The following is a 13,258-nucleotide window of genomic DNA, read 5'->3' on the forward strand; positions in this document are numbered from 1 at the left end:
TATTGCTCAATATAGTTCAGATCTTTTCATTGAACTAGAGTCAGTAACATAGTTCACTTGTTTAATTCTGTTGATCAGAATTGTGCGCAAACAACTTCGTTCATTTGTATGAAACACATATACAGACGCACACTAAACAGGAAGAAGCAAAATCAGTAAATATTTTATTTACTTCCGAACAAATCATTATAATATAGATATTTTTATTCATTTTACAAAACTGAATAATTAATTAAGGCAAAAATAAAACACATTTGGTATAATATAAATGGTATAAAAATTCCTTCGGAAACGCTTTGTGTAATAAACATTTCATTCATGATGTGATTATTATTGAGCAGAACTGCGTTCACAGTTTGAATAATTAAAACATACAAAATTAATGAGAAATTTATACATAAATTACCATTACGTTTACGAAGGCATTACCCAACACAAACGACGGCGTCACATTATGCATACGTGAATGACATCCTCTAGGTACATTTACAATTGGTGTGTCTTTTTACTTACTAAATGTTGCTGAAACATTTTTTTTCAGCAACGTTGCCCTTTATACATGTGTCAAAATTTGCAACATTAGTAATAATTATTACTAATTATCACGTAAAAAGACACAGCTAATGTATGTACTTGCATCAGGTCAGCTGATCGACCAGATTGACATCTCAACATTTTAATTCGCTATACAAGAACAACATATTTGACAGCACATGTTTAAATATTTTCCTTGGACATGCTGAACTATGCACATTGGGAGTCGATTGTTCGTTAATCGTTCCTTCGTAGATCGTTCAATGGCTCACTTATTTTAGTTCAGTGAACTAATGAACTATGTCGACTTATCTAGTTTATACTAGAGTTGTGTCAATCTACTTCAATTGAACGAACTAGGTCACTATATAGTTCAATGGACAGTGGTCGTTTGTATGAAAAACTGCGTATATGCGATATGACACGTTAGTTTGTAACGTCATACGTTTTTGAACTAGGCCAGTGAACTATGAACTAGATTGCCCAACTCTAGTTCATATGCTCTTTTCTATGAACCGTCCAATTAAACTATTTCGTTCGTGAACTTAACATCTACTATGGCATCGCCATGTTAAAGTTTACAATGGGAAGTACGAGGGACACTAAAAACCTTCTGGCCTAGACAGCACGCAGTGTCGCCAGGCGTCATTTGAAATTTTTTTGGAAAGTTCGACAGTTTTTAGCTTAAGCGTACTCAGGACAGTTTGACATGCGACCATGTGTTGGGTTGTTTTCAGCGACTTGATTGAGACACCTCCAAAACATGGTTTTTGAACGCTTTTACAGCAGCTTCTGGCGACGAAAATCGTTGACCACGCCTTTTTTTCTTTATTTGCTGAAATCAAATGAAGTCATTGGATACCCAGTCAGGGTTGTACGGCGGATGACCCATCAATTCCACGTTTTGTCTGGTCAAACAGGTTCTGATTTGAATCGATGTGTGAGAGCTCGAATTGTCATGATGCAGAACGATTCGTTTTCTCTTGTTCGTTTTTCGAATTTCTCAGGAGACTTCAGGCAAACAAATTGTAGTGTAATGCTCAGAATTAACTGTCCTACATTTCCCAAGCCGTATAGTCGCCACACGGTCAGTTTTGCCGAAGAAACAGACGAGCATTTGCTTCGAAGGCCTTCTTCCCTGAACAACTTTCGCTGGATTTGGCTTGCATTCGAAGACCCAAACGGTCGATTCCTGTTTTGTTTCGGGCTCCTAAGCATAGATACAAGATTCGTCGTCTGTCACGATCTTATAAATGTTGTTTAAAGCATCGCGATAGACCAATTTTGCTGCATCTAACGATGCATTTTTGCGGCCAGGTGTTCATGCAATATCAAATGTTAGTTAGTGGAAGAAATGTCCAAGGATCCTTCTATCTCACGGTATGTAACATGGCGATCTAGCATTATCCGTTCACGCACGGCTAATTTTTTTCTGGCACAATGGCCGATTTGGGACCTTCACGACCTTCGTTTTTTGCGAGTGTCAGCCACGATTGAATTCATTAAACCAGTTTTTCATTGTGCTATAGGATGATCTTTTATCGACATACAAAGATTTAATTTGATCGATGCACTCTTACCGATGCACTCAAATCCCCGTCGAAAGTTGTGAAAAATTATAGGACGAAAATGTTCAGAAGTAAATTCCATTTTTTCGCAAATTGATTTTTTCAAGACACTGTAAACAACACAAGACATGGACGTATGTCAAACTGTCCTAAGTACGTTTAGGCTAAAAACTGTCAAACTTTCAAAAAAAAAAAATGTGAAATGACGCCTGGCGACACTGCGTGTTGCCTAGGCCAGAAGGTTTTTTAGTACCCCTCGTATAAATTGGAACTAGTTACTGTATACAATACCATCCTCTGGGATTGGATCCGTGGTATCGTTGTCGTCTTCGCCAGTATTGCATACCAACAGAAAAATGCTGTTCCCATATTCTCGGCACGCTTTCTGGAGGATGTGTCTATACCAAAGCCATCAGTTTGATGTTTCACCCTTTGGTAGACTTCATTACTCTTTTCCTTTTTTTCGCTCTTTTTCCTGCGGAAAAGACGTTTCTACTCTCTCCTTTTCTCACGATACCTCCGGGTTACACTACGCGTTGCTACTGATTGCAGAGTAGCCCTATCTATGTATATGCCGCATTATTCTCTTCGGTAGCTGCACGACACTCCTTGTCATACCGTGGGTTCCTCGGTTAAGATCTCTGTTATCCAAATATGGATTTGTAGCTGTTGGCATTGAGTAGACACTACTTAGCCGCAGTGTTTCATGTTATCGGAAGGAAGAGTACTTTCCTTAGGCAATTGGTCCAGTTGAGTGGAATATGCTGTGGCTATCTGTTGTTATTGATGCCCAACATCCGTATTGTGTCTATTCGTACTATATTTGCTACGTTTAATCGGACAGCAAAGATGCGCTGCAACAAGGTAATGATCCGAGTTGATGTTTGATCCTGGGAACGATCGTACATCCAATACGCTCGATGAATGTCTTCCACCTACTACAACGTGAACAATTAGATTTCTTGTCTGGTGACAGCTAGGAGCCTTTATGAATGTCGGAATGCTTAAATCTGGTGGTACTAACTACCATGCTTTTTGCAATTGCGAAGTGTATCAGCCTCATTCTATTGTCAGACTGTTTACTGTGGAGACTTTCCATTTTAATTTTGTTATTATAGGCAGGACAACGGTCATATGTTTATTCTAAGCGCTCGTAAAATATATCTTTGGTGTGATCGTCATTGTCTTCAGAGGGAGTATGAATGCAAATAAAACTGCTGTTGGAACGTTTAGTTTTTATCCGAATTGTAGCAAGTTTTTCATTCACCGGGGTGAAGCTGGAGACCCGATGTTTTAACCTTCGACTTATTACACATCCGCAACCAAACTCACGATTTATGTCATGACAGCTATAATACTTTAGGTGTTGTTGTGACGCTTTTCCCACTCCGTTGTACTTCCTGTACTGCAGTAAAATCGGCCTTGTACTTTGCAATTACATCTGCCAGTGCTTAAACTGCACCTTCTCTATAAAGATTCCGAATGTTGCAGGTTCAGATTCGCAGATCATGGACCTTAAAACTTTTGCGGAGGTCGTCAACTGAGGAGTTTGTTTTTATGTTTTCCTTGCTTTTTTCATAGTACCATTAGTTTTGTGGGGTGGGTTACTAGTCCAATGCCCAACCCAAGTGCCCAGCAAACCAATCGTACCGAAATCTTAACGAAATCGGAACAAAATTCGGACGATACGTCCGATGTCTGATCCGAAATCGTAACGATATCTTAACGAAAGTTGTATGAAGTGGTTGACATAATTTCGGAATGAAATGTCGGAGCGACGTCGCACAGTGTTGCCGCTTCCATACAAAAGTGGACAAAAATAGAAGGAGTTGACCTAGGTTGATGAATTTTTGCACAAGTACTTGTAAGGGCATAGGAATGAAAAATTTCAACTTTGGCCGTTCCGAAATCGGAACGAAATCGGTACAAAATCAGAACTATTTGCGCTGCGAAAAATAGTTTAGAAATCGGAACGAAATCTGAACGACGTTGCTTCCGAAATTGTTCAGACGTGTCGGACATACGACATTTGGTTTGCTGGGTGTTTATCGTTTTGGTAGGTGAAGGCGCGGCACATGTTAGCTCACTATCTTTAACCTGACCAGAACATCAACATTTTCGGCGGTGGCAAAACCACTTAGTGTTGTGCTGTCTTATATTTCCTGAGTATATTAGTGTCGTAAGACTCGCCGTTCGGACTCGGCGATACACAGTTGGTGCCATATCATTGAGTCAATATGAATCGGCGTGCACTCATTGATATGAGAGAAGTCTCCATTATCCCTTCTGGGCTGGGAACATATTGTATGTACACACATAGAAGATATATTGTAGAGGCAATCATATTCAAAGAACAAAATAGCGTATTTTAAACACCTGAAAATAAAAATTGTTGCTTCAACCATATATTTTGTGGCAGGCATCATAATGAGACTACATATTTATTTTCCCCAACAGTATATATTCAAATAAAATAAAAAAAAACTTTACTGGATTTTGCGAGAAAATTGATTACTATTATAAATGTTTTGAATACATTTGTCAAAAAAATCAGGGCCTGTTTAACTATGTCGAAAGAAAATGAATGCGAACGAAAAACACCTAAACTTTGCTTTTCATGGTAATATTGACTTTGTTTTTGCTTCGAAACAACTACAAAATTTGAAAATCATACACGAGTTAAGTAGTTTTTCTTTCGTTTTCATTTTCGTTCGTCATAGTGAAACTGAAACTGTCAATAAAAAAATAATTAAACAAGTAAGAAAGTATCAGTCAGCTGTGCTGGCGGAGTTATACCCTCAGCCACTGACCAAACAAAAAGCCAAACACAATAACTATGCCGTATATAAAATATACTGATTTTGTATCACGAGTTTACTTTAAAATCTGTACGTATCGTTATGTGAGGCTATACCAAATCACTGACGTATACCAAACATTTTCAGTAACCAAACTTCTTCATAAAGAACTCGAAATATTAAATTACTTAGTTTGAAAGAAATTTTCGAAAAGATTTTAGAGTTATCTTGCACAATAGCCCTTTTCGTATTTGCCGGCAGGATTTTGGAGCTTTTGGGCCATTATCTCAGGAAGTATTGACTTACTCCGGAAAAAATGTTACCGTTGTAAATGAGGCCGCTAGAACAACCTACTGAAAAAAGAATCAAAATTATGCGAGAGGAACTTCACTTTTTCCGAATATTGTGTGGGAGGTAGCCGAAGGAGTGGACCGATATAGTCCATATTCCTAATACATGACTTGATGTAATAAAACGATGTGCAAAGTCTACACCAATCAGAAACTCCCTGCGAGAATTATCTTGCGGATTTCCCATTTTGGTTGGAGCCGTCAGGGTTTCTTGGAGCATTTAGTCCAATATCTCGGAAGTATAGACTTGCGCAAGAAGAAGTGGACCGATATAGTCCATATTCGAACCCAATCTATATCTGGAAGGAATAATACGATGTGGAAAGTTTGGACCAAACCGATTGCTCCCTTCGGGAGTTATCGTTCACACCATTTTGCAGGCAAATGTTGAACCTATGCAAAGATACCCGAAGGTGTGGACCAATATGGCCCATCTTCGAACTTCAACTAAGTTTGGACAAAATATTACAATACCCAAAATTTGGTTCGGTTTGCACACCAGCCAGCCAGACGGACGGACATGGCTAAATCGACTCCAAATTGTCTGAAATGAATTTCGTCTAAACATACTTGGGGCTAAAACCGTTATTTCGATGAGCCACATTTTTGGTCGTATCAAAGTGTATATGGGGATTTCTGAGTGAAATCGGACACTTTTTCAAGGTGAGGTTTTTGATTTCCTTTATTTTTTGCTGTGGTGATGCTGCTCATTAGCAAAACATTTTAATATATTTTCAGATTTTTTTTGACTAACGGTTCCAGAGATATCGCGCCTTGAAAAAGTCAAATTCTGTAAAAACTACATGCAAAGAAATACTCATAACTTCAAGTCCTATGTGGTAATGGGATTCGGGCGATCACTATTTTTTCTGATTTTTTTTAAAATTTGTCAATTAAATTTTTCCTTTATACCTTTGTGCAAAATTTATTATTTTATTAAAAAAATTACAAGTTTTATTTATAAATATTTGTTTTGATTTTATATTTATGAATTTATCTCAAACATCTTAAAAACTGCGTCATTTTTTGATTTTGAAAATGCATCAGCGAAAATTCCGTTAAAGCCCACTGTGCATTTTTTTGTCTATTTTTTATGATAAATATATAATATATAATGTACTCTTATATGCTGTTTATATTAGAGCTTTTTGGGGGGTTAACCTTCTTTATGAGGATTTGTTTGACGTATATGTAATGGAATTGACATTTAAAACCCAGTGGGTTTGTTAAATCCGGTTATATATAAACGTACTATTAGCTTCAAAAATACAGGAAATACAAATTTTGGACAAAGGTATTAAAGAAAAATTGTATTGACAAATTTTAAAAAAAATCAGAAAAAATAGTAATCGTCCGAATCCCATTACCACATAGGACTTAAAAAGAACATAGTTTAACACTAAAAAATTAAAAGAAAATCGAAGGGGTCGAGCATCTTTAAAAATTGGTTTTGAATATTAAATCGTGAAAATAGCATCCAAGCCCACTGTGCAAATTTTTTTGCTATTTTTTATTTAATAGCTGATGAAACAACAAAACATACAAAAAAAGATTTTTTCAAATTGGACCAATATTAAAGAAGTTATGAGTATTTCTTTGCATGTAGTTTTTACAGAATTTGACTTTTTCAAGGCGCGATATCTCTGGAACCGTTAGTCAAAAAAAATCTGAAAATATACTTAAATGTTTTGCTAATGAGCAGCATCGCCACAGCAAAAAATAAAGGAAATCAAAAACCTCATCTTGAAAAAGTGTCCGATTTCACTCAGAAACCCCCATATACACCCTTTCTAGCCTAAAGGCTGAGGGTATAGAAAATATTAAGTTACAGTGTTTTATTTATAAATGCACTAAAAACTAGAAAATATTTTTTCTCAATAAGTATATTCTTCTTCATGATGGGATCTCTCAAAACGCTTGACGTTTAATTTAGTCACCATTTTTAATTTAAATGCAAGCGATTTATTTGAGAGATTTCACCATGGAGAAGATCATACTACTTGATGCTAAGCGTAAAAATGATTTTATAGCTTTCAGTGCATTTATAAATAAAACACTGTTGCTTAATTTTTTAAATTATTTTTTATTTTTAACTTTTTAGTAAATACAATTTTTTGACCACTGAGAACCCCATAACCAAATTACAGCCAATGTTGGCCGAAAATTTAGATAACATCTTTAAAATGCCTATGTCCACAATTTTTGGTGGGGACGTTTCTGTGTCATTGTGAACTCCAAATGCCAAGTTACAGCCAATTTGGGCTAAGAATGAAGATAAAATCCTCAAAATACCTGAAATCGGCTGGTACCGTTGTATGGGAGCTATAAGAAAAAATGGTCTTATATTGGTTTTGGTTTCATATTCATGTATTGCCATCCGAATCAGAAAAGTGTGCAAAGTTTTAGTTAGATTGGTCAACTGCAACTGTGTTTAAAATTAGTTACTAGATTTGAAGTAAACAGACAGACAACAAAGCAAGTTAAATAAAACACGGTAAAAACCAGAGCTCCAAATACTCCCTCAAATTCCACTCGCGAACTGGAAACTGTTCTATTCGAGCAAGTTTAGGGAGCAACTTGAGCCGCCTCCCCACCAAACCAAAAACTTACCCCAACCTTAAATGAATAAAACACTGATTCTGAAACAGAATTGTACTTGGCGTTCATATTAGTGATATAATTTTTTAAACATATCTCATATTCCTTTTTCGTAGTAAGAACCGATTTGTATGTACATATGTCAATCAATAAATGGCCGCTAATTTTGCCCTCAAAAACGTACATTAACATAACATCAACCTATATCTATTCTTTTAGGTTATACTGTAGTTTCCATGACAATATAAATCGACTTCGAATTTTTTTCGAATATTTAACAAACGGAAACAGAATAACTGTTATACAACACATACTTACGCATACAACAATGTGTGCTTTTCTTCGCAACGTACACCGAAAGTTGACAGAAAGCTTTCACATTTATAACAATAGTTAAGAATGTATCAAAAGAGCTTTACACAACACAATTAGTAATGCCAACTTGAATGAAGAAATCGCAAAAATTTATAAAAAGCAATTTGTTTTTTCGGATATTATTTTTATTTATTACTCTGCCAATATTATTAATTTCTTTTTAAACTTGCATAAAATTCTCCAATTTACCTACAATAAAATGTCTGTGTTATTTATTACCTACTTTTCAGGCGGATTTGGATCGCCAACATTTGTTGGGCGACAGACCACGTAATGGTGTCTACGAAAGTGTTGTCGCCGATGGCATTGAGGGGTTGGAGCATCAAGAAAGGTAAGTACAAGTCGTTAAAATAAATACATATATATGTGTGTAGTTTAATTTAGTATCATATTGTTGCGAATAATTTAATTTCAAAAAGAAAAAATTTATTTTACAACGACGTCATTGAAGAGTTGCGCGCTTTGTTGAAAATTGTATTTGTTAAATGAATTCATATCTTTTCATGCCTGAAATACTGTCTTTGGTATTGTTTTACTTTATTTAAATATGGAATATCAAATGAATATGTATCGTAGTATTACTTTCACACTGTAAACAAATTGGATGAAAATAATATTCATGATATTTGCTCATATTTTGTTTTTTTGCAACAATTAAGAAAAATTTATTATCGGGGGGACATAAGAACGCTTCATAATATACTAAGACAAGTTTTTCAGGGGCACGGGTAGGTTCCATACCCTGTATAAACCTAACCTAAGAAGTGGATTAGGAATACAGAGTAGAGAGCAAAGATCGGTATTAAAAAAATATTTCCATTTTTGACTTTAACTAAATAGTATCTGTAAAATTGTCAAATATAATGTGTGTCTGTGTACTTACAAGATGTTGCAAAAAAACTAAATTTTCTCCTGTAAAAAGTTGCAAGTTCTCGGTGAAAAAATGTCAAAAAATTATATTAACTGACAACATTCTGTAACAATTTATAAAAATTGTTACAAATTTTTGGGTAACCAGACAATCGGAAGAACCATGCTTTGATATATAATCTTGCAACCGATATTCGTAACAAAGTTTTGACGATGACCTCCTACTTGAACACTCATTAGGATATTATTTATGTAGGTATGATGTGATAGCCAACATAATCTTTATATCTCATTGCGTATCACACTGTCAATGCCATACTGAAGAGAACAATATTCACGTCGTAAATGCAGAATGACTCATAGATATTTCGAAGAATTTTTTATGCAGGTACTGATTTATCTACTAGTACAAGAACAATAGTAGTAGTACCTACCGTACTGATACTACTACAATTGTTCTTGTCTGGTTAACCTTCTAGGGTAAATAAAAAATGATAGTTTTTGGGTAAATAAAGCATTTGTTAATAGTAAAAGCTGACAAAAATGTTATAATTATCCTTTGGGCGAGAAAAGTTTATGACCGTTAAAAAGCGAGCCTGCCTGATAGCGTAATAAAAACTGTAATAAAATAATCCGTCACCGTAAACACATATTGCATTTAAAAGAAGAAATGTTCAACGACAGAGAAGCCACTACACAACCCTATATGTCTGATGAGCCAGCTGCCTACTAACAGCGAAACTAGTCACATACATTAGTGGTTGTGTGGGTTCGAATTTTCGGTTTTCCTTTCTCACTTGCAAAAAACCATAGATCATTAGGCTCGACTATAACGAGAAATTAATTAAATTAAAAGTAGTAAAATAATGTTTTACTTGTGTTTTAATATTTTGGTTTTTATACCCTATACCACAATGTGGAAAAGGGTATTATAAGTTTGTTTTGGTAAAAATTCATGTAACACCGCGAAATATTCGTCGGAGACCCCCAATGTGGTATACCAATCTTCATATCTCGACGAGATAAAGCGATTTTGAGATGTGTGTCCGTCCGTCAGTCCGTCCGTCCGTCCGTCCGTCTGTCCATTATAAATTGTAAACACGCTCCAGGCCGCAATTATGGACCGATCGCCACGAAATTTTGTATGGAGGTCGGGTTCAGATCAGAATAGATCCCTATTCTTATTGGTGATGATCGTGAAATATTTAGCGGGTGAAATGGACCAAAAACATAATATTTATCCAATTTTCTAGAGGCTCTGTAGGTCTCAATAATAGTCCGATCAACGCGTAATTTTAAATAAGGTAAGATTATATCACAAAGGAGAAGCTGGCAATTTGAGATGGCGATCGGATAATATTTAGAGGGTTAAATGGATCAAAACTTTTGTGTGAAAATTGTGAAAATTTTTAATATGCAGCTTATATCTTAATTCCTGGAAGTGACATTCCGGACAAGTGAGATATACTTGAAAGTGGAACGCTTGACCTTTCAATTGATGCCAATTATGTTGGTGTGCATGATCAGATAACAGAGTTACAGCCTAATATATTCCGTTAATTGTTTGTAGTGTAATAATAAACTCGCTAGAAGTCGCAATTATACATCAATAGTCACGAAATTTTGCACCGGGTAAGAGTATAGGTCGACAAAGATGCCTAAAATTTTGAATGATGATCTGATATTGTTTAGCGGGTGAAATGGACCATTACGTTTGTATGAAAAATATAAAAATTTTATTTTTGGTCGATATTTTAATTCCTTGAGGACATATATATTTCGCAAAGTAGCCCACATATGGAAAAAACTACTGACCTTTCCTCTGATGTAAATTGCAATAAAGTGTTTGCTAGATAACGGACCTACTGCCTAATATATAATGGGTTCTGTGTAGAGAACCACATTTTTATCCCATGCTACATATTGTCTCTCCAAAAGTTTATATAACACCACGAAATATTCGTCCTAGACCCCTTATTTGGTATGCCAAAATTCATATCTCGACGAGATAAAGCGATTTAGCGGTGTGTGTCCGTCCATGAAAAATTGTAAACAAGCTTAAGGCCGCAATTATGGACCGATTGTAACGAATTTTTTAAGGAGGTTGGGTTCGGGCCAGAATAGAAGTGATCAGTTTTTGGTGATGATCGTGAAATGATCAGAGGATGAAATGGACCAAAAACGAAATTTTAACCAATTTTGTAGCGGCTCTGTAGGTCAAAATAATAACCCGCAAAATTTTAAACAAAGTTTGAGTTTATTATGAAGAAAAAGCGTACAAACCAACGTGAAGATCCGATAATACTTAGCGGGTTAAATGGACTGAAACTTTTGTGTGAAATTGGTAAAAATTTCAATAAAGTAGCGGTTAAACAACGGAAGTAGTAGTACTACATAAGTGCGTTTCATTACATTTTAGTTTGTGTGAACTAAATTTTCCTTTCCTGCTACAAAATTGTCTTTGTCATGCTAGATAACTTTTTGGTTTTGGTCATAAGTGTTATACATTATATCTCTGATATTTGATAATTTAATTTTCACAATCATTAAAAAGAAGTTCCGTGGAGAGCGATCGTCCAGTGATAGTGGTATAGGGTATCCCATGGTCGGCTCCGTCCGACTATAGACTTTTCTTACTTGTTTCATTCACATTTTAATTTTTATACCCTCCCCACATAGTGGTGTAGGTATTATAAGTTGGTTCTGACCAAAAAGTTTGTAACGCATCGAAATAATGGTCGTAGACCCATACTTATGTATATCAAAATGAATGTCTCGACGAGCTGAGTCGATCTGGCTATGTGTGTCCGTCCGTCAGTCCGTCCGTCCGTCTGTCCGTCTGTCCATCTAAACCCTGTAATCACGCTACAGGTCGCAATTTTGATCGGATCGTCACGAAATTTTGGGTGTTGATGGGGGTCCCGGAGGGGATAGTCGGATAATATTTTGGTGATAGTCGGATAATATTTAGGGGTCGGAATAGGCAAAAAACTTATTTGGATAAAAAGACAACGTTTTTTTCCAAAGCTAATATCTCAGCTTCTTTAAGGGGTATACCAAAAGCAAAACCTGACAATGAAAGCAGAAAATATCACCTTTCTAACGATGTAAAGTAGGTTCTCGTGGGTGATCAAACAACGAAGATATCACAATAGTCGCAATTAAACCCAAATTTTCATTTTTAAGTTATAATGACGTATATCACAGCTTTGGTTGGGGACTTTTCAAAAGCAAAGCCTAAATATGAAAGTAGAAGATCCCATCTTTACAATGATGCAAACTAGGTCGGCGTAGGTGACCAAATAACGGAGATATTGCAATATTCGATAATACATCCCATTTTTCCATTTTTTTTTTTTTTGGAAATCACGCTACTGGGCGCAATTTTGATCGGATCGTCACGAAATTTCGAGAGTTAATGAGGGTCTCACAGAGGAAGAAGCCTATTGATTTTGATGATGGTCGGGTAATATTTAGGTGTCGGAATGAGCAAAAACTTTATTTGGAGAAAAAGTCAACATTTTATTCCAAAGCAAATATCTCAGCGTCTATAAGGGGTCTACAAAAGCAAAACCTGGCAATGAAAGTATAAAATATCACCTTTACAACAATGTAATGTAGGTTGTCGTAGGTGGTCTAACAACGAAGATTTCGCAATAGTCGCTAATAAAACCCAACTTCTCATTTTTGCGATTTTAATAATAATGACGGATATCACACCTTTGGTTGGGGACCTTCTAAAATCAGAGCCTGACTAAGAAAATAGAAAATCCCATCTTTGAAATTATGCACAGTAGGTTGGCGTAGGTAGTCAAATAATAATAGTAGGTAGTCAATTAATAGTCGTTAATGCATCCCTTTTTTCTGCAATCACACTACAGGTCGGAATTTTGATCGGATCATCACGATCACAGAGATAAGAAGCCTATTGATGTTCTTGATGTCGACAGTAGTCAAATATAAAATTAAATATTAATTATTTTGGTTCAGTTCGCCTTAAGTCATTTGGTATAAAAGCCAGATTGGTGAAAACGTTCGTATCTCCATAAAAGAAATGTTTTCGAGTGAAAAGATTACACTATGCAACACTGAAAATGCAAACAACTTCTAGTATTAATTTTTTGAAAGTACATATTTAGACTACAAAAACCTTAGTTGGGTTTTG

At 35.7% G+C, this 13,258-nt stretch overlaps 1 protein-coding gene across 3 annotated transcripts in view; it reads left to right on the top strand.

Moving 5' to 3' along the window:
- Positions 1 to 13,258, top strand: part of Gdap2 (ganglioside induced differentiation associated protein 2) — a 291,983-nt gene that overhangs the window by 200,547 nt on the left and 78,178 nt on the right. For all 3 annotated transcript variants that reach the window (XR_012408498.1, XM_073956445.1, XM_073956446.1), the window contains one exon: positions 8,454 to 8,554. Coding sequence is in view for 2 of the 3 variants with exons in the window: in XM_073956445.1 (XP_073812546.1) it covers positions 8,454 to 8,554 (101 nt within the window). In the remaining variant the exon portion in view is untranslated. The remainder of the gene's footprint in view (positions 1 to 8,453; positions 8,555 to 13,258) is intronic.

This window comes from Musca autumnalis, unplaced genomic scaffold (assembly GCF_047663935.1).
Source record: "Musca autumnalis isolate F117 unplaced genomic scaffold, ASM4766393v1 scaffold_5, whole genome shotgun sequence".
Lineage (NCBI taxonomy): Eukaryota > Metazoa > Arthropoda > Insecta > Diptera > Muscidae > Musca > Musca autumnalis.